The sequence below is a fragment of the Brachionichthys hirsutus genome, chromosome 1 (assembly GCF_040956055.1).
Source record: "Brachionichthys hirsutus isolate HB-005 chromosome 1, CSIRO-AGI_Bhir_v1, whole genome shotgun sequence".
NCBI lineage: Eukaryota > Metazoa > Chordata > Actinopteri > Lophiiformes > Brachionichthyidae > Brachionichthys > Brachionichthys hirsutus.
This window is the reverse complement of record NC_090897.1, coordinates 1,036,961-1,058,984: the sequence shown is the minus strand read 5'-3', so window position 1 is coordinate 1,058,984 and position 22,024 is coordinate 1,036,961. Positions and strand designations below refer to the sequence as shown.

The 22,024-nt window shown below is 48.6% G+C and overlaps 1 protein-coding gene and 1 long non-coding RNA gene across 2 annotated transcripts in view; both read left to right on the top strand.

Annotated features, from left to right (window-relative positions):
* LOC137898526 (uncharacterized) overlaps positions 1–22,024 on the top strand; it is a 33,984-nt gene that overhangs the window by 3,297 nt on the left and 8,663 nt on the right. The window contains exon 2 of the long non-coding RNA XR_011105605.1: positions 21,359–21,495. This is a non-coding gene — a long non-coding RNA (uncharacterized lncRNA). The remainder of the gene's footprint in view (positions 1–21,358; positions 21,496–22,024) is intronic.
* Positions 10,016–10,951, top strand: LOC137894459 (forkhead box protein B1-like). Its single transcript, XM_068739941.1, has one exon. It carries the CDS (start codon positions 10,016–10,018, stop codon positions 10,949–10,951), a length of 936 nt encoding a protein of 311 aa, XP_068596042.1.

Below are 22,024 nucleotides of genomic sequence, written 5' to 3'. Positions count from 1 at the left end.
TGTTGCGTTCGGGTGCTGCTCGTCGATTACAGAACGTCCGCCGTGTTTCCTGAAGTCCTCGGAAGTGGAAACGAGCGTTTTATCATCGTTATCTATTTTAAAGTGTGTGAGCGGATTGTTCTCTCGACACGCTGCAGCTCTTTGATGTATTTTTTGCAGATGTAAAGCAAAATAAGTGCGAGCGGATGCAGAATCAAGATGAATGCTGCGGCGGACAGACGGGATCCAGGCGGGGGGGCACTCCATCTTAACATGGCCGACCCGTGTCTTATGATATCTTATCATTATTTTCCCTGACAGTGATGGAGCAGCCCCCCCCCACCCCCCCGCCGCGCCGCGAGCCGTGTATAAAAGTAACCTTCTTTCCATAATAATGGCCATCCGTCATTTTTTTAACTGTCGGAGGACGAACAAAGTGGGATTTAACAAGAGCCGGGAGACGCCATTCAAATGGTCGCGAGCTGTTAGCGAGACGATCTGCCAGCATTACTGCTCTGATGCGTTCAGGGACCGTGGGACCCGAGGGCAGCCGTGGAAGCAAATTGAGCCCGTGCAGGTTGTTGAATGCGTCGGCGAGGAAGCGATCCCTGAAGACGAGTCTGTCGATGGAAGTTCTTCAATCGTCCAAATCTGAGACGTCCCGGTTGAAAGTTTTATTATCGTCTTTAGGAAGTCAAACAGACAGGAAGTGGCCGGTAAGACCTCCAACGAGGTTCTGTTAGCAGAAAAACTCTTGGATGGATCTGGATTAGAACAATCTGAAGATGGTTCTGGTCTAACTTGGATCCATTAAAGTCTGAGATGATCCGGATTCCCGTCTGGATACAGAAACATCTGGATTTTCCCATTTACTTATAACGGAGGCTTTTAAAACATCCCAGTCATGAAGGGGTCCGATCTGAACCATCATGAAACACGTCTCCTGGTTCTGATCCAGAATGAGGTCAGGAACAAATATTACATTTTAACATTAAACCCATTTATGGATTCAAGAATCAGTTAAAAATAAACATCAGCTCTGATTCACTTTGACTTTTCATGTTGGTGTTTAAAGATACCGAGAACAATCTAGAACCTTCTGGTGCTGATCCAGATCACCGTGTGTTTGGATCCGATGGTGATGTCATCGGGTCATTGTGGGCGTTATCCAGGAAGTCCAGATTAAATCTAGTCAAGAGGGGTTCGAGCTCTCGTACCGGGTTCTAATCCCATCGGTGCAGTTTGTATGTTCTCTCCGTGTCCGCGTGGGTTTTGAATCCTTTACACACACCCCCCCCCCCCCCCCCCAGGTGTGTGTTGGTGGAGGAACACCTGAAAGGTGTCTCACTGTGGGGTTTGCGTGTTTGTTGTGTTATAAATAGAACTCCTCTGAGACCGGAGAGAAACTTTTAATCCGGGCAAACAGACCGTGATGAACCGTCATCCCAGGAAGCCGTGCTGCATTCAGGGTCATCAGAGAAAGCAGCGTCCTCCTCTGATGGACGGATTACAGGCTCAGATTGTTTTCCTGCTGTGGCTCCGTGGAAGTGTTTGAGCGCTGAGCTCCGAGAGGCCGGATCGGACTCCGAGTTCGGTTCTCCGAGATCCGGTCCGTGTTTGAAGAGGATTTAGATTTAATTAGCGCTCGCTAATCTGTAGCTGATTGGATTTGATTTATTAGCTGCTGTTTAATCAGCAGTGAGGGAGACGAAGGTCCGCCGCTAATGGTGCGCGGATGAAGAGCTAATCCTCGTCTTCTTCGCTCCCGATGGAAGAACAAGTTTTAAAAGAAAGTGTGGAAGTAAACAGACGATTCGCTTCTGTCTTTCGTTTCTTCATCATCATCATCATCGTTGTGCCGTTTCAGCCGAGCTGAATCTCGTCTTCGTCTGACGTTTGTGCTGCAGCTCACCTTCATACAGTTCTATCAGGTCAGAGTCTTCCTCGTCTTCCTCGTCTTCCTCACGTCTCTGTCCATCTACGCCGCAGACTCTGATTCAGGATGTCAGACGGTCCAGGTAGCTGGTCCCGCCTTGGGCCGAGCCCACGGCCTGCCCCGGGGGGGCCTGCACATCAACCGAGCGGTAGCATCAGTAGCATCTGTAGCACCATTAGCATGGATAGCATCAGTAGCATCAGTTGCATGGGGAGCATCAGTAGCATCGGTAGCATCAATGGCATCAGTAGCATCAGTAGCACCATTAGCATGGATAGCATCAGTAGCATTGGTTGCATCAGTGGCATCAGTAGCATCAGTTGCATGGGGAGCATCATTAGCATTGATAGCATCATTAGCATCGATGGCATCATTAGCATCGATAGCATCATGAGCATCGATGGCATCATTAGCATCGATGGCATCATTAGCATCGATAGCATCATGAGCATCGATGGCATCATTAGCATCGATGGCATCATTAGCATCGATAGTATCATTAGCATTGGTAGCATCGATAGCATCGATAGCATCATGAGCATCGGTTGCATCGATGGCATCATTAGCATCGATAGCATCATGAGCATCGATAGTATCATTAGCATCTTTAGCATCAATAGCATCGATAGCATCGATGGCATCGGTAGCCCAACCAGTAAACAAGGACAGACGGAACTCAAAAGATGAGACGGCAGGAGGCCATTCTTGGGTCCCCCTGATGAGGAGGAGGATGATGAAGACCTGACGGACTGACAGGATGTTCGTGGCTGAAGCGTAACGGAACGTATTTCAACTTCTATCTTCTCGTCCTCGCGCCCACCGGTCTCGTTCTTCGTCTTCTCTTTCAAAGCAAATGGCCGCCCTGTGTAAAGACCATTACTTCCCGTCGTCCCCCGCTCCGTCCTCCGTCTTTATTATTGCATAACAGAGGAATAAATACAACAGATTCATCCTCTCTAATGACTTCCTCGTCCCCCCCCCGACGCCGCGCTCCGCTCTGATTAATGTGGCGCGGCGAGTCCGAGACAAAAAGGAGGCCGGCGTGACAAAACCGCGGGAGGACGGCGCGGCTGTGGCGGGATCACGGGAGGATTGGACGAGGAGTGTCTCGTGTACGAGAGACATTACGGCTGTAATGCGTTATTACTCTTCCTCCAGACTCGGGCCTCAGCCGGCACGCCGCCGCCGCCGACAAGGGCCCTCGACACGCCGCCGCCGTAATGCCAGCCCCCGCTCCTCGGACAAAAACGACATCGTCTGGAGAGGGAGGCAATCAGCCGACCTGGAATTACCCGGCGTTTACGTCTGAGCTGATCCCAGCGCAGCAAAGCTTGACCTTAGAGAAGCCCGTTATTCCATTCGTCTCCCAGACGCCCGCTAAGTCCCCGTGAGCGCGGCGCGGCGCGCGGGGACTTCCTGCAGGATATCTGTGGGTTTAATTCACTGATTCACCAATCTGTTTCCTCCCGACGCCGCCGGGGGGGCGGGGGGGCCTGACAAACGGAGACAAAGCGACTCCGACAGACGGCGTAGCTTCTGCTTTCCAGAATCAACACGCCTGAGATCGCCCCCCCCCCCCCCGCGGGTGTCGAAAGGTGATCGTCTCGTTGGTTTACCGGCTGCAGGGTTGACATTAAAAGCAGATTTATTTATTTTTTACCAAATCGGACCTTCTTTAAAGTTTGATTTAGTTTTAGGAGGATGAAACAAACTTTAGGACGTCTCACAAAAAAAGGTGCCTTTAATGTTATACCAATAAAAAGCAAAGGGAATAGTTTACTGCTCCGAGCGTTCTGTGGTTCCTCCACAACAGCAGGTGGCGCTGTGAGTCTGAAATGAGATGAGATTCAGCTTAACTTGCAGAACTAGAAACTTGATGTCTCCGTTTCAACTCCTCCTGACCTCCTGACCTCCTGGCCTTTTCCCCTCGCGCCGGAGGAGTGCTTTGGTTTTTCTTGTGAGTTTTGGGTGCCCCCTCCCGCTCCCCCGCCCCTCCCCGGCGGCGTCCCGGGACCTGCCCGTCGGTAAACGCCTCCCGGGCGGCCGGCGAGCTAACGGCATCATCTCAGCCATTAAGGCTGTGGACTCAGCCTCCGCTCGGTTCCCCCCCCTCGTCCCCCTTCGGGGGGAACTCCGGGACTCCTTTAAGTGATTTCTCTCCCATAATATCTCGCTTTAATGGCCGTGAAATGTGAAACGCCATGTTTCTCCGACGAGCCTTTTTAAGAAGCGCCGGCCGCCATCTGAGGAGATGGGCTAATTAAATTGCTACTTTCGACAAGTCTTACTCAATAAATCTGAATAAATTAACAAGGCATTACTAAGGCTGCTACATTAAATTTGCATAGTGCGTGTAACGAATACGCGCCCGCGAGTGGAAAGGTCTGCCACTGTGAACCCCGGTGAATTAGCATAACTACTTGCAGCATGTTTCTTAAATAATGCGCTCATTTGCACATCACTGACTTGGCTAATTCCGGCTTCGGCGAGGGCGGCCTCCTAATTAAAGAATCCCACTTTGGGTTTTAATGAAGTTTATGTTACATCAATCCCGACAGTAATGAGGGGGACGGGGAAACAAAAAGGCTGCTAATAATTAAATTCACAAGCCAGTTTAGGGGATAATAACTCCTGAGGAGGAATTACGTGAGTAATTATTAATTAAATATTCATCGTATCGCGCGGCGGCGTGCGGCGGCGTGCGGCCCCCTCGGCCCCGGCGGGGCCCAGATGCCAAACGGCTTTTATCTGTGAAGGACTGGAGAGGATCATAAAGGCGCCGCAGACTGTCATCAATTATAACGACCCCTAAAACAAAACGGGCTGTGATTGGCTGTCGTCTGCGGCGCCGTGACGTCACGACTCCGTCTGAATGCGTCTTCATGTTCAGTGTGGCGGCGGCCATGATGCCTTCACTGACTGTGGTACAGGAACACGTCGTCCAGATGTGAGAATGACGTCATTATCTACTCATGTGACATCACTTCAGACCGGGAACTTCCCCCAGAACTACTTCCCGTGTCAGGAAGTAAAAAAACAAACAAAAAACTAGAGAGCACAGACCTCCCCCAAGCAGCTCGTTCCCCCCCCCCCCCCCCCCCCCTCCTAACTGGATCTCCACCATCCACACGGTGATCTGGATCAGCACCAGAAGGTTCTAGATTGTTCTCGGTATCTTTAAACACCAACATGAAAAGTCAAAGTGAATCAGAGCTGATGTTTATTTTTAACTGATTCCTGAATCCGTAAATGGGTTTAATGTTAAAATGTAACGGATCGCTCTCAGAATTTAATGGTTCAAAGTTAGAATAAGACCAATTTCCGTTTTTCCGTAATCCTGCTAACAATCAGACAAACGGCGTCAGAAACAGAACCTCGTTTTTCCGAGGTTCTGTTTCTGACGCTACGTGATTTGGGTGGAGCGACCGTCGTCGACTTCCACACGGTGGAGCGTATCGGCGCTCTTAGCAACGCTAGCTTCGCCCCCCACCTCCTCATCGGTACCGGGTCCGGTTGGATGGCGGCCGGTTGTGTTCTGGGGTCGACACAAGCCGGACGGAAGGACGAGCAGCCGATCACCGATCGGTTTTCACCATCACGAGGATTTAAATGTGTTTTCACTGCCTCTAATTCACCGCTAACTGAACTCCAGTCAGGAGGAGGAGGAGGAGGAGGAGGAGGAGGAGATCCCGTCTTTTCTCATTACAGTCTCATGAAACATTCTCATTGCTCGTATATTTAATTGAGCTGCAGAAACGCAGCATCAGGAGGACTTGGGGATGAATAAGGAGCGTTCCCATTGGTCCCACTGAGGAGCCGTTGATGTTCCATAAATCCCAGTCAGGACGGATTTAATTGAGTTGCACCACGCTGAATTACCTCGGATCTAAATGCTATCCAGGTTCAGGCAAATGGAATAATTAGGCCTCGGCCCGAGCGTCACCCCGAGCGACGCCGATGGGATGCGGTCGATCGGAGGCGTCGCCGCGGAGACGGCCGAGCAGGGAGCACTTGGGCGGCCGAGGACCCGTCCGCGGGCCCGTCGGTAATTACGCCCCGTTAGGATTTAACTTTCTTCGCCTCATCAGAAGTCCATCAGCAGATCTCTAACTTCAACTTGTGAGCGCTATGCTAAGCTAGCGTAGCGCGCGGACCAGGATCTGGGCGATCTGGATCTCCTATCCGCGGCGGCTCGCTTTGATGAAGGCGCCACGTCGCCAGCTTGATAGAGTGATAATCTGCTAACGAGCAGCGGCGCCTCATTCGCTGATCTCGACAGACGCTAATAGCCCTGCTAATTAGCATCGCTCCTGGAGGCGGCCGCTCGTTAGCTAATCAACTTCCACTCTGCTTAATCAGCGGTTAAATTGAAGCTGAGAGACTCACAGCTGATCCGGGAAGGCCAGGATGGATCCGGAGCGCCCGGAACCGCTTAGCTTTAGCGCCGTGATGTGGAGATGTTCAGAAAGTCGCTATTCATCCATCACAAATTGATGCGTTGAGAGGAGAACAGTGGAAAAACTACAAACTAAACTCCACGAGCAAACAATGGTTTAGATTAAATCCACAAAACCTCCAACAACAGCAGAGGAATGACGTTTATTTCCTTTATTTACTCGGCATGGAACAAATACCGCCTCGTGTTTAAAACTGTGTCCGACGGGGTTCCGGTGGAATCAGACAGGAAGTCGGACAGGAAGTAGGACAGGAAGGAGGACAGGAAGGAGGACAGGAAGCTTTGACAATGTGTTGCGTATGTGACCAACAACCAGCTAGTAGCAGCTAGCCGCTAGCTGCTAGCGGCTAGTAGCAAACGTCTTTAAGTTGTGGAGACGGGGTGGCGTCCAGGAGGACCAGATGAAGAACCGATTATATACTGTGTGTGTGTGTGTGTGCGCATGTGTGTGTGTGCGTGTGTGTGTTTTAAATGCAGCAGCGGTGGTGCTTCAGCACGCTCCTCATTCTCCACCCAGCACTTCAACTGGACTCCTTTGAAAGGAGAACAAGAGAATCTCCATCCTGAGCAGACGGGTTCGGGTCGGCGAGCCGTCACCTGATTGGCTGACGGGTCGCCGTGACTGCGTCTGGTTGGTTGACAGATGGCTGAGCAGTTTAACGCGATAATAACACTCATTGTCAGATTTGTAATCTGAATTTATTTAATCCAGAAGGACTCGTCTCTTCGGCCAATGAGACGGCCTTCACGATGTATTTAGCTAGCTGGCTAACTTGAACCCCGATCCCAGATCTGTGAGCGTTGCTGGACAATGATGATGTCATTTGCCATACCTGAGGACAGGTGTGTCTCTGGACTTCTACCGGACTTGTGGCAGAGGAGGCCCGATGCTATGTTTCCCACAACGTCGCTAGCTACAGAGCAGACAGGCTAGCCAGTGTTAGCTGGGGCCATCTCAACGTGACGTTAGCGACATTAGCAGGAGCAGCAAGAGGCTAGAAGAGGGATAGAAAAGCCCTACCCGACTGTTAGCACCACCCTATGAAGCTAACGCTAACTGGCGTGCTAAAATGGCGTTCACATCCTCTTTGCCCTCCTCATCCTCCACTTGTCAATTCTTCTTCTTCTTCTGTTCTTTTGAGGGAAGTAAAGAAACAAAAGGATGGAGGGGTATGTACAGAATAGCGCACGCACACACACGTGTCAGATTGTCAGAAGTGTTAAAAATCAGTGGTTGAAAAAAACAAAGAAGAAAGGGAGGAGGAGGAGGAGGAGGAGGAAGATGATGAGAGTTATTGATCTTTGAAATGATCAAACTCTTCCGGTTGTTTCTCTCCTCTGTATACTTTATAAGAGGACTAAATATTTATCATGTTTCGGGTTACATATTTATAGCATCTGAGGGCTAGCTCTCTGATTGGCTGTGGTGTGGCCAATCAGAAAGCTTCAGGGAGGCGTTCCTTCAGGACCGGTTGGAAACTCCTTTGTTCCCGCCGCCTCTTAAAAATAATTCTACTATTTTAATGAAATACGTGCTTTATATGTATTATTTGTAGCCCCGCCCCCTCTGACCATTTCTTCTACGTTGAATCATTTTCTTCTTGTTTTATCTTTTGTGATGTTGATCTTTTAATTGCTGGAAGTGTCTGTCGTTTTTGCGCCTCTGGGATTAATGAAGTTATCTTTGATCCTTAAAATGTATCTTCATTGTGATTGGCTGCTTCAGCCGCTGGTCTTTGTCCCCGTCTGTCCCCGTCTGACGATCATGATGTTGAACTGTTATTGATGTGGATGGCCAGATATCAATAATCAACCAATAGATCACTACAGGAAGAAAATGATGAAAGAGGAAGAAGAAATTAAGAAGAGAAATTGATAAAAAAATAAACCCTAAACGATGTGCTAATGTCATTACCGATCAATATCGCCATACATCTAAAATATGAATTTACAGATCAATCATTGTGATCAATGAATGAATCAATTAAGAGCTTAATTCTGTTTTAAACCACTTTTATTAACCTTATTCAGAAATAAATCAACAAAATGACGTAAATAAAGATTAAATTAAAACACATTTAGAAAAGTAAATAAATTACTAACATCGGTATTATATTTTACTAAATATATTTAACCCGTTCCGCTCCAGGCTTCAGAGCATCTCTCTCCTGAACGCTCCGTCAGATTATCCGCAGGGGTCAAAGGTTAGACGTGTGAAAGTGGCTGTTTGTTGTCACCCCCCTCCCCCCACCCCGTCCTCATGGGACCATTAAAACCAGCAGCGCCTCCGGTTTGTCACCAGTCAATTAATCCGATGTCAAACATATGCTGCGTTCACGGACACAATAACAACTTGGGAAGATTAAAAGCAGGATCATCAGCTGCGTTTTAATCAGATAAAATATCAAACGCGTTTGTTTATCCATTTTAAATACATTTAAAAAAATGTTTCCTCCGTTTTTTATGATTGAATAATCATTAATATCGACACTTCAACATTTAGCAGCATAAAATGTATTAAAATTGGCGTGATCAGTCTAATTATTTATTTCTCAATTATTGTTTTATTTGGTTTTATTATTATTGTTTTTATTATTATTAGAATAAATACATTTCTGTACTTATTAGTTTCTGTAATTAGAATACTAATTTTGTCTGGTCAACCATTTTCAACTTGTGCTGAGATAAAAATGATCGATAATTAATTAATGTTAATTTCTCCATGACAGACAAAATGACAAAAATAATATGTAATATTTCATCTAGAAAATAAATAGACAGAAATGAAAGTCAGAGCAGCAAACATTGAAATCATTAAAATTAAATATTCTGTGTTTAAAAAGATTAAAGTCTGCAGATTCTCCATATTTTAAGGTGGAAGATGAATAAATGCGACCGGATCTCTGAGGCCATTTAAAGTTAATTTTTAACTTAAAACAATCAGTGAAAATCGATTAAAGAACTTCGGTTAAATGAAACCGTTTTAGATCGAGTCGAAACGAACAAATAGTTGAAGTTTAATGAAATGTTCGTTTCAGGTTATTTTTGTTTTAATGGTTTCTGAGCAAATAAAATAAAAGCAGCGACATGAAACAGAAAGAAAGACGAAAAGCCGCTTTATTTGTGCAAATTGAAGCCCGACACACACACACACACACACGCGCACCCACACACGCACTCACGCAAACATACCTCCACATTCGCAGCGCATGCAGCCCGACATGCAGCCTCCTCGCCCGGCTTGTCTTCCCTCTGTTAACGGCTACAAATGAAACTGTTGTCTGGATGTAAATGAAAGCACACCGCCCCCCCCCCCCGCCCCGCCCCCCTCCTCCTCCTCCTCCTCCTCCTCCTCCTCCTCGCTGTGATCACGTGACAGAGGAGAAGCGGCCCATTAATGAAGCTCCACGCCGGAGGTCTCTTCTGCTGCTGTCACCGCCGTCCAGCCCGCAGACGGGACAGACCGGGGACCGGGCAGGGACATGGAGGACACCCCGCGGCGGACAGGAGGACGGACACCGCGCCGCACCTGCCGGACCCGCAGCGCGGAACCACGCGTCCGCTGCTTCTCTCTTTTCTGAAGAGTTTGGAGAAACTTTAGGAGGGGATCGAGCGAAGGGATTCGAACCCGCAGCAGCAGCAGAATGCCTCGCCCGGGGAGGAGCACGTACAGCGACCAGAAGCCCCCCTACTCCTACATCTCCCTCACGGCCATGGCCATCCAGAGCTGCCCGGAGAAGATGCTCCCCCTCAGCGACATCTACAAGTTCATCATGGACCGGTTCCCGTACTACCGGGAGAACACGCAGCGCTGGCAGAACTCCCTGCGGCACAACCTCTCCTTCAACGACTGCTTCATCAAGATCCCCCGCCGACCGGAGCAGCCCGGGAAGGGCAGCTTCTGGGCGCTGCACCCGCGCTGCGGCGACATGTTCGAGAACGGGAGTTTCCTGCGCCGCAGGAAGCGCTTCAAGGTGGGCGGCGTGCGCGCCGCCGACCCGCTGGCCCCCAGCAAGGCGCACGACGCCGCCGCGCACTACCTGCAGCAGCAGGCCAAGTTGCGGCTCAGCGCGCTGCACGCCGCCGCGCACGGGGGCGGGGGCGCGGGCGCGGGCGCGGGCGGGGGCGGCTACAGCCTCGGCCCGGTGACCCAGCCGTCCGGCTTCAAACACCCGTTCGCCATCGAGAGCATCATCGCCCGAGAGTACAAGATGCCCGGCGGGCTGGGGGGCTTCCCCGCCGGGTACCCGCTGCACAGCCCGCTGCACGGCCCGCTGGCCCCCGCCTGGCCGCACGTGTACGGCCCCGGGATGATGGACACCGCCGCGCCCGTCTCCATGAGCGACTACTCTCCGTACGGCATGCCGCTGAGCCTGCCCGCGATCCCGCTGCCCATCAAAGCGACGCCCGCCCCCATGGCGGCCCTGCCGGGGCTGCCCGCGCACATCCCGGCTTTCCTTGCGAACTCGCCCCAGCCTCTGAGTCCCACGTCCCCGCAGACAGCCACCGGACAGAGCAGCCCGGGGGCGCCCGGAGAGGCGCTCTGCTCCTCGGCGTCCTCCGCGGTGGCGGTTCACTGACGGGAACTCCAGGATCACCTCCAGGACATTCCAGGATGTTTCCTTTATTATTAGGATATTTTTGTTTCTTCTCCTGAAAGACACAGCAGGTTGACCTCTGACCTCTCAGCCACACTTTTTCATGATGAGTTATTTGTTTTTTTTAATAGTTTGGACATAAATAATAACACTTTTTATTTCCCTTTTTAAAACGACACAATAATCCTCCATGAATGAGACCAATCATCTGTCTTCTCTGTGTCAGGTGAATGACTTTTTAAGAACCCCCCCTCCCCCCCTCCCGTTTGTCTCCGCTGCTTCTCCTCGTCTCAAACAAACAAACAAACAAAAAACTTTATTTTTAAAAGGAAGAAGATTTTGTCAAAAAATCTCAATCGGACAAATCTTCCCAAAGAGACAACCTGAGCATTTGGAAAACCAAATAGTCTCCAGGCAGAAGAGTGGATCCTGTATTTATGAGACTGGACTGATGTCTCCGATGCACTTTTTAAAAGACGAGCTCTCGATGTTTTTTATTCTGACGCTGGTTGTTCTTTGGAAGCTGTAAAATGAGCTGCTCTCTGTGTTTGCTGCCGCTGCATGCTCCTCTTGTCTGAAAAGTGGAAGTAATTCAGTGTTTGTTCTGTTTCGGGTCTTAAAGCATGAACAAAAACAGGTTTTTTGTTGTTTTTTATTCCCGTCTGCTCATCCAGAACCATTAAAAACCTTCCTGGGAAAATCTGTTAAAAAGTGGTGAGACCATTTATTCACACACAAACACATTTTAACTATAGTTTAATCTGATTAAATCTGAACCACAGATAATAAATACTATTAGTTCTGCTCCACCTGACTCTGAATCAGTGCCGACATTAAAAGGAATATTAATTTATCTCACTTTTAAATCATTAAAAGATGGTTGAAAATCTCAAACTGAATATATATTTTAAAAGGAACAACATTTTCTGCTTCTAATCCGTGACGTAAAACAATTTCCTGCAGCAAAACAGAAGAAATTAATTATATAGAAACTTAACCATAAAAATAATACCCATTTAAAAACAGCATTTAAATAATTATTCTTCCTCAGCATCCTAATTCACTTTTTAAATTTAGTATCTGTAATATTTCACCGTTGTTAAGGATAAATATAAGGATATTTAGAAATACGTAAGTAAATACGTTAGTAAGAAACTAAAATATGAAATGAAAATGGAACAAAATACAGAAGAATAAAAAAAAGAAATGTCAAAATTCAAAGTTCAATGAAACTTTTGATTTGAATGAATCTCCAAATGTGATTTAGAAGATGAAAGAAGCAGCAGAACAGCTGTTACATTATTCTTTATATTGGACTCCGGTTCTGCTCCGGTCTCTGGCTCATCCTGGGTTTCATCTGTGTCTGTTATCAGAACCGAACAGCATCCGTAGATGTTTTATTAGACAGAGGGTTCGTTCACCTCCCAGCTAACAGATCAAAAACACAATTCTGCTCCATTTAGACCAGAAAATGTTGGAATGAAATTAATAATAATTATAATTATTTCTTTGTTGCTCTGAATTATTTTGAATGATGTCAACAGAATCTATTGATTATTATTGATTATTTAATAATATGCATTGATCTCTTCACCCTCTTCATTAGACTATTGCTTCTCGTCTTTAACTTCGCATGAACTTCATGTCTCGTATTTTCTCAGCTTCTTTAACGTAAAGAAGAGACCCAAAACGCTCCAGACCTGGAGAAACATCCGGGCTTTTCTGACTTTATGATGATTATTATTATCATTTAGATCTGTTCTCATTTTACAGATGTCATAATATAAATGAACTTGATTTTTAGATCTAATAAATATTTGGTGATTGGCTCTATTCAATATATTTATAACATATTTATAACGTATTAATTCAGATGTCGTAAATCATAAACTGTTTGTTTGAAAGAAGAGGCGGAACTGCATGTTCTGCCATTAGCATGTGTGTTAGCATGCGGCCCTCTCACACCTGCTGCCATCAGATGGTGTGGATGAAGAGCGCGGCCCTCGTCCTCAGTGATGAAGGTCTGGTGTGTAAACACTGGCTGGTTTGTGGGGAGCTGAATTAACCGCAGGCGGCGTCTGGGCAGCCGTAAGGGATTAGCCGGTTAACACTTCCCTGGTGACTCACATTGTGTGCCTTCAGTGTGTGTAGGTCTTTGAGTGTGTTGCCGAGAGACGGAGACTGTTACCATAAAAATGTGTGAGCACACACACACACGCACACACACACACACACACACACACACACACCCTCTGGAGCGCTGTGACCACACACAAGTGAAACCAATGACATTTAGGGAGGGACGCTCTAATGTTGACATTCTTGCTCAGGGAAAAAGAAAATACTCAACATCCAAATATTTACTGAGTTTAAAGTAGACGGAGCAGGATAGTGAAGTACTGGAGGAGGAGGAGGAGGAGGAGGAGGAGGAGGAGGAGGTCATCCTCCTCTTATCCCAACTCTCTAAAGAAGTATTTCTTTACATCAGTTCTTTACTTTAACGAGAGCAGCGTTCTAAAACTGGAGAACACCTGAAATGTAATCGCCATAGAAACGATACGCTGTAGTAGGGTTGAGTACCGGCGTGTAATACTAGTACTACAAATACACTGGTACCACTGAGTACTATTAGTACCAGTATGCTGGAAGCATCTGGATCTTGTAAAATTTATCTGTGCCTAAGTTAATGTTAGCATGTATGCAGCCTGCTCTGAAGCTAACATTAGCACTTCTGTAGTCACCAAGCTAAATGCTAGTAGCTGCTAAGTGTTGTTAGTGTCACATGCAATGGATGCTATCAGTAGATTATACAGTAGATGTTAGATGCTACAGTAGATGCTACAGTATATGCTAGATGCTACAGTAGATGCTAGATGCTACAGTAGATGTTAGATGCTACAGTAGATGCTAGATGCTACAGTAGATGTTAGATGCTACAGTAGATGCTAGATGCTACAGTAGATGTTAAATGCTACAGTAGATACTAGATGCTACAGTATATGCTAGATGCTACAGTAGATGTTAGATGCTACAGTAGATGCTAGATGCTACAGTAGATGTTAAATGCTACAGTAGATACTAGATGCTACAGTAGATGCTAGATGCTACAGTAGATGTTAGATGCTACAGTAGATGCTAGATGCTACAGTAGATGTTAAATGCTACAGTAGATACTAGATGCTACAGTATATGCTAGATGCTACAGTAGATGCTAGATGCTACAGTAGATGTTAGATGCTACAATAGATGCTAGATGCTACAGTAGATGTGCGATGCTACAGTAGTTGCTACAGTAGATGCTAGATGCTACAGTACTGCTTCAGTAGATGTTGGATACTACAGTGGATGTTAGATGTTACAGTATATGCTAGATGCTACAGTAGATGTTAGATGCTACAGTACTGCTTCAGTAGATACTAGATGCTGCAGTAGATACTAGATGCTACAGTAGATGCTACAGTGGATGCTACAGAGACTATATAGCATCTCTTTGACGACTTGATGTCATCCTGCAGTTCCAGTCGAGTGAAAACGGACAGGACTTGATTCCGTTGTGAAATACCACAAACAATTAAAGCTGAATATCAGCTGGGCGTTGCACGGCGGCGGCGGCGGCCTCCCGCTCGCCTTCCGCCGGGCTGTAATTAATCACGGGCCCCTCGCTGGCGTTTGCGTTCATTAATTAGAGGCTTCAGGAGAGGCGTGACAGCGAGGTGTCCCTGAACCTCTCGCTAATTAACAGCTTCTTTAGCGGCTCTGCGGAGAGAGATCACACGGAGGAGTAGAAGCACAGAAGAAGAACATGATGATGGCGATGATGATGATGACACCCAGAGCCCCGCCCACAGCGGCCGCATGCCAGAGTGGCTTGTTTATGTTGATGAATGCGATTCATCTGCTGATGAAACACAGAGAAAGAGGAGCGCAACTCAGCAGGAGGCGCACAGGAAGGACCGGGCAGGAATGTAGTCTGGACCAGTAATCAGATTACATTAGAAGAGTGTAATTCATTAAACAATCAGGATTCATGTCATCAATCAATCAGATCACTTTAACTCTCCCGCTTGTCGTTAAATGAATTGATCTGTGTGATCAATAGGAAGCTTTAGTCAACAGGCGGGTTGAACCCCCACAGTCCAGGTCCACACAGGTAAACAGTCCAGTCGGGACGCTGCTCCGAACATGCTCAGGGTGGAGAATTAGGGCTGGAACGATTCATCGATTAAATCGACTAATTGGATTAGAAAAAGCTTAGAATTCAATTTTGTTGCCTCGATGATTTGTGTAATTAGTGTTGCGTATTAAAAGCACCCATAAACCGCCGGCGCGTATCGCCCGGAACTTAAGCGAAGACGAGAGGGGAAGCCGCCCGGGCGTGTCCGTGGGAAACGCAGTCCAGTGTGGCGGCGAGGAGCACGGATAAAGATGGAGAAAAGGAGGAAGGAGTCCAAAGAAAACGACAGAAACGGTCCAACATTTCAAGCTAAAGACAACGGAGAACGCGGCGCAATGTTAGCGCTGTCAGACAGAACTAGCTAGCGTATCACTTAAACAGGAAGCGTCCGGAACGTTTATCATCCAAACAACCAGAAACAAGGTGAAAATCAATATCATCAGCTAACGCTATGTGTATGCTAGCCTCATATAACGAAAGCCCCTCCCTCTTTTCAAACACGTGGCTACATGCTACATGCTAGTTTGCATGTGTGCTGTAACGAATTTGAAAGCCGTATAATTATAGTGCGTGTTAAAATGTGAAGGCAGTTTTTAGTTTATAGTTTGAAAACGTTTTTTATTGTTAATGGTTGTTTGATAATTCATTATCATACTTGACACAGATAGTATATAATTATATGATATATTATATAATTGAAGCGTGCTTTCCTCCCTACATTAATCTACGACGCCTCCTCGGAGCGCCGGCTGGTTTTTGACGCCGCGGCCTCTTTGAAGTGTCGTTCTTAGGTGTCGGTTTATGGTTGATCGCTGCAGATAAGATTCCTGACTGGGCCGTAAATTAACAACCTCACCTGACATTCCTCTGGAGGAGCTGCTTCACCTCCTGATTCTGAAACAGGTTTCACCTCCTTTTGCTGTTGGTGCTTGAACCAATCAGAAGCCAACGAGTTAAGCAGAGTAATCGGTTTCCCCTGTTTTTAAAAGGTCCTCAAACGGTGAAGGTTTATGTTTTGTTGATCTTTTCTGGTCCGTGGCGCCGGTTCAGGTGGACGGCGGGTCGCGCCTCGCCTGCTCTTTGACTCTGGCCTTTACGTTTTGCAGCGTTCTGTCTGATCTGCAGATGTCTCACAGGTTTTATGCGAGTTCAGGAGTTCACCTGACATTTACGGTGGCGCTGAACCCACCTGACGGCTGCAGGGAGCGCTGCCCGCCTTTTCATCATGCACAGGTGCATGATGGGAGGGCGGAGATGCATGCCACAAACCATTTAGAGATGCAGGGTGGGGGAGGAGTGGGAGGTTAGTTAGTGGGCGTGTGAAAAGTAAATGACACTAATTTATTGGCAGTAACCCCCCCGCCCAGGCAGCGTCTTCCTCAGCAGCCTCCCTCCTCCTCTTCCTCCCCCTTCCTCTCACAAATACATGGCAGAGGATCCTGCTGAGCATCTAACAGATCAACCTGATGAAGAGGCAGCTGAGCGTTAGGTCCGCCTCCACCTGGAGCAGATGTCATCAACGTGACCACGGCCCTGGAGTCAGGTTAGCTAGCGGTTCAGTTTAGCAGGGAGAGCTGATGGGGTCAGGTTAGCTAGCGGTTCAGTTTAGCAGGGAGAGCTGATGGGGTCAGGTTAGCTAGCGGTTCAGTTTAGCAGGGAGAGCTGATGGGGTCAGGTTAGTTAGCGGTTCAGTTTAGCAGGGAGAGCTGATGGGGTCAGGTTAGCTAGCGGTTCAGTTTAGCAGCGAGAACTGATGGGGTCAGGTTAGCTAGCGGTTCTGATTAGCAGCGAGAACTGATGGGGTCAGGTTAGCTAGCGGTTCAGTTTAGCAGCGAGAACTGATGGGGTCAGGTTAGCTAGCGGTTCAGTTTAGCAGAGCTAGAGCTGATGGGGTCAGGTTAGCTAGCGGTTCAGTTTAGCAGGGAGAGCTGATGGGGTCAGGCTAGCTAGCGGTTCAGTTTAGCAGCTAGAGCTGATGGGGTCAGGTTAGCTAGCGGTTCAGTTTAGCAGCTAGAGCTGATGGGGTCAGGTTAGCTAGCGGTTCAGTTTAGCAGCGAGAGCTGATGGGGTCAGGTTAGCTAGTGGTTCAGTTTAGCAGCTAGAGCTGATGGGGTCAGGTTAGCTAGCGGTTCAGTTTAGCAGCTAGAGCTGATGGGGTCAGGTTAGCTAGCGGTTCAGTTTAGCAGAGCTAGAGCTGATGGGGTCAGGTTAGCTAGCGGTTCAGTTTAGCAGCTAGAGCTGATGGGGTCAGGTTAGCTAGCGGTTCAGTTTAGCAGAGCTAGAGCTGATGGGGTCAGGTTAGCTAGCGGTTCTGTTTAGCGAATATGTTTGTTCCTCAATGTATCATTGCCCAAAGAAGAAATGTAAATAATAAATAGATTAAATTCACAGACATCTACAGATTCTGAGAAACACCCCCCCCCCCCCCCCCCCCCCCCGCCCCTAAATGTTTAAAACGTGATTTACATTCAGATATGGGGGTTTGTGTTTGTGTGTGTGTGTGTGGGGGGGGGGGGGGGGGGGGTTGTTGTGGTATTTGGGTCACACATGAAATCAAACAGATTCACCTCTAGCTGAGACAGATGATTTATTCAGATGCTGCCAGCCGGTCGGCACGGCGACAGATTGTGTTCTTGGTGATCTGCCTGACGGCGCCGAAGGGGAAACGAGCGACGAGTCTCAGCAGGGATGCTTTAGCTTAGCTTAGCTTTGATCCCTAGCATAGCGCCGAAGTTTTTAATTGTATTGTTTGTTGTTGTTGTTATTTTATGTTACGTGTTGCACGGACATTCCTAGTCTGTGAATCCTGTCACTGACGATGGCGAATAAATTGATTGCGACGTGCCGGTGTGGTTAGAGGATGCTCTGAGCTGATTGGCCCATCGTAACCTGAGCTCGTAGCTTATTGTCGTTATTGTACAGCCATTGATCTTCAACCGCGACGGTGATTTGGTTGTGAGTTAGAAGCGGTTCAGCGCGTTAGCCGCTACCGCCACTGGCAGGTCACCTCCTGTTGATGTTTTAAAAGTTAGACCGGGTCCGCCTCCTGAAATCTAGAGTGAAACCTGATGAAGCGGTCCAATCAGGTCATAGATAGAGGGATCAGTCAGCCAGCAGCAGCACCAATCAGCTCCGGGCGCCCGTGAAGGCTGTTTGTGCGGCGGCGGCGCTAACACCTGGGTATGCCGGGGGGTCAGCAGGTCAGGGGTCCCTCGCAGGTGAGCGATCAATCAGAGGGGGGGGGCTGCCGCCCTGCAGGCGCATCTATGCTCCGCTTCAAAACATATCTGTGAATGTTTTGTGACAGACGAAACAGAGCGTCTGTTGACTCTTCACTGCCCTCTACAGGTAGGAGGCTAATTTAGAGAGAGAGCAGCCGGAGGGGACCAGGCTCAGTGTTCTCCCGGACCTGGGTCCAGGGGTCGGTGGGTTTGTGGGCGGCGGCCCGGAGGAGGCACCCTCAGAGTCCCGTCCCCTTCTGTCTGTCTTCCATCCGAGCTGCTGTCCTGCACCTGCAGGCTTTTCATCGGGCGGGAGGACGACCGGAGGCCGCACACATCCCCATTCACGTGTACAAGGAGGAGATTAGGTCCCATTCAGGCTGCTTTTATTCTGCTGGGGGGCGGGGGGGTCCTGGTGGTTGGGGCTCCTGCAGGCTGAAAGGCAGAGCGGAGGGAGGAGAGGAGGCTTTGTGTTCCTCCTGAGGCTCTTTTAATTGTCTCCGTTTGCATTGAAACGCTGCGTTTGCGGCTCCTAATGACTTTTTGAAGTGTAATTGACACGAGGCCTGTTGGAGCACTTGAACGTCTCTCGGCTGCTCCGGTTTCATATTGATCACTGACTTATTGTTTATTGATATATTGATCAAGAAGGGCGAATATTTGCGTAACACGATCAAACTCAAATCGGTTTGTGTCGACAGGACAGCGACAGTTGTCAGTGTTTCGGGTCGAGCTAGCATCGTTAGCTTAGCTAATGGCTATAGCTCCCCTAATAACTAGCTAACATCTAGCGCCTTCGTGTGTCGTTGGTTGATCTTGGCGTCTAAACCAGGAAGTGGAGAACCGGTGACAGGAAGTGGCGAACCGGCGACTCTCCTGCTCATACGTGATGGAATGATGGAATGAAGCTCTGAGGGGGTCGGAGCCAGGTCTCTGAGGGCCCCCCCCCGGGGACGTGGTCTCGGCTCCTCCTCGCCTCACAGTTAAAATCAGTAAAACTAACAGCGCCCCCTCCAGCCATTCAGCGGCGCACAAAGAGCGGTTCAATCACGCCTTCCACGAGTGGGACTCGCGTTTTGTTCCGACAACATAAACTACCGCCGCCTCTTCTTCTTCTCTCTCCGGCCTCTTTGCAGCTTTTATTTCACGGCTGCCCCCCCCCGACTCTCAATGAGGGGTGTCAGTGCTGAAGAATGCCTCGCCCTCCTCCCCCCCCCAGCCGGCTGACAGCTTCCCCGCCGTGTCGCCCGGCGACTGAGAGGACCACACAGAAACTCGCTGCGTGTCCTTCATGCCGGGGTAATTCTTCTTCCTGGCTTGCTTCGGGGGGGGGGGGGGGGGGGGGGGGTTGTCTTTTCTTTCTGGACGTTTTTACCCTCGAGGACTTCCAACAAATTTCAAGCATGAGTGTAAAGGGCTGCTGAGTGTGTCCTCACAATGGACACGCCCCCTTTTTGTGTTCCGGGTCAAAAGTACCGAGCGCTGCTGGACGTCCCAGTGTAAACAGCAGTGAACTGAAGTGGACCCAGTTTGTGGGAGGAGTCTGGAACCATCCGCGTTCACTGATTCGTTGAAAAACAGATGCTTCAGGTTCTGTCTTTACATCCTGATTACATTTCTTTGGCTCCTCCCACACGCTCTACCAGACACGCCGTCTGTCCCGCCTCCGTGGCGTCTGGCTGACCGGCGGGTTGAAATAAACAGGCCCGGCCGGCGCCTCCCGATCCGTCTTTAAAGCTGGCAGGAACTCTGACCTTCCTGATGTAACGGAGCAGGAAAAGCCGCTGATGTGAACAAGGCCTCAGATTAGCATAAAATGTGTCCCGCCGTCACAGAGGGGCGGGACACGCCGCCGCCATTTTGATAACAGCCCAATCTCTGAGGCACTAGAAGGTTGCCGTGTCGCCGGTAAAGCAGGAGGCGTGCGACAGGACGCCCCGAACGCCAAAGTAAGATGGACCGCCCACGCTGCGGGGGGGGGGGGGGGGCATCAGGACAGACATTTCATCAGCCTCCTCCTCAGGGAGGGGGGTCCACCAGGGACCATAAACCTGCAGGTGCAGGTGAGACGCGCCCGATTGGTTAAAACTCACCTGCGAATTATAAGCGGACGAAAATGAAGTTCTGGTGAAGGTGGAGGTTCTGCTGGAGTTTCCTGATGGAGGTTTTGAGGCTCTCTGGTGGGACGGTGGCCCCTCTGCAGAGCCCCCCCCCCCCCATCATCATCAGCATCTTCAGTGGAGGCGGAGTCTGTTCAGTACACGACACCCAGTCGGGTCCTCTTTGTGCTCATTAAATATTTAAAGGGAGTTTAACAATTTGAGGGATTAGTTCTGCATCCGGGGGGGTCGCGTGGGGGGGGGGGGGGGGGCTATTTAATCCTTCATGCGTTGTTTGTGTCCCGCTGCATGATGTTGTGATAGAACCCATGTCCATGTTGGGGGGGGGGTGTCAGTGGAAGGCTGAGGTGACCCGGGACGTGTGAGGAGAACCAGGTTCTAAGGAGGTCCACAGTGGGTTCTTGAAGACGTTCTGTGTATTTCATGAGGTTCTGTTGTCTTCCTGAGGATGATGATGGCGAAGCAGCCTATCGAGCCGCTGGCGGTGAAATTCTGGCTGTCATGGAGGCGGTTCTGACCCGAGGTCCTGGCAGGTTCTGGTGTTTACATCTTAACAGAGGGAGTCTTTGTAGTGGCAACGCTCTAAACTGACACCCCGAGGCTCCCGGGACGGGGGCCGCAGGGCCACGCCTTCCTAACGCCATATGCTGGAGATACCGATCAGACACGGGACGGTTCTGGTGGCTCGTTAAAATTGGGGACATCTGAAGACGGTTTCCTGACCTACTTTCCCTGTATCCACACCGTTAGCGCTGTTAGCTGTTAGCGCTAACGCCATGGGGGCGTTATTTAGCGCCGACAAACACTCGTCTGTGATTGGTTGGTTATGTCATCAGCGTTAACCCTTCGATCTGTGCTGTTTCTCTGTTTGCAGTGGTTGCTGTGGTTACCATGGTTAACCACCTCCTGCCGACCCGTCCTGAGAGGAGGGGTGGGGCCAGGATCCTCGTGAGGAGAGAGGAGTAACTGCACCTCCATCAGTGATCGGATTCCTGAAATACATTTTTATCAGTGAGTAAAGGCGGAATTATTCAGGACACTTTGATCTGCAGCCGTAGTGGGAGGGGCTTAAACAGGAAGAAAGTTGAGGCCTGAATTTCTTCAGTATTATTATTATTATAGAACAATATTTCTTTCCATTCAAAATGACTCCAAACAGATAATAATAAAAATAATTCTAAATATAAACACAATGATAATCATCCCTAATGATTATAATAAATGTATTTATTGATGACTTCTCTTGTTCATGTGAGAGAAATAAAGAACACGTAAACGTTCAATCATCCTGAATATTAGAAACCAATAGGTTTGAACCTTTTTGTAATATTTTAGTTTTATTTATTTTTATTCCTCCAGAAACGGTTAATTATTCTCGACACAGATTACAAAGATTTTTGTTTAAAATAAATAGATAACAGATAAATCCGTCGATAACACAGGACGGATGCGAGTTGAATTTTTGCTATCGTTGGCTGTGATTGGCTGAAACAGCTCGGGAAATAAATCCTTGATTTTATTTCACATCTTAACAGTAAAA

Bases quoted from the DNA above. Each gene is read 5' to 3' on its own strand.
- LOC137894459 (XM_068739941.1), top strand. From the start codon at position 10,016: ATGCCTCGCCCGGGGAGGAGCACGTACAGCGACCAGAAGCCCCCCTAC.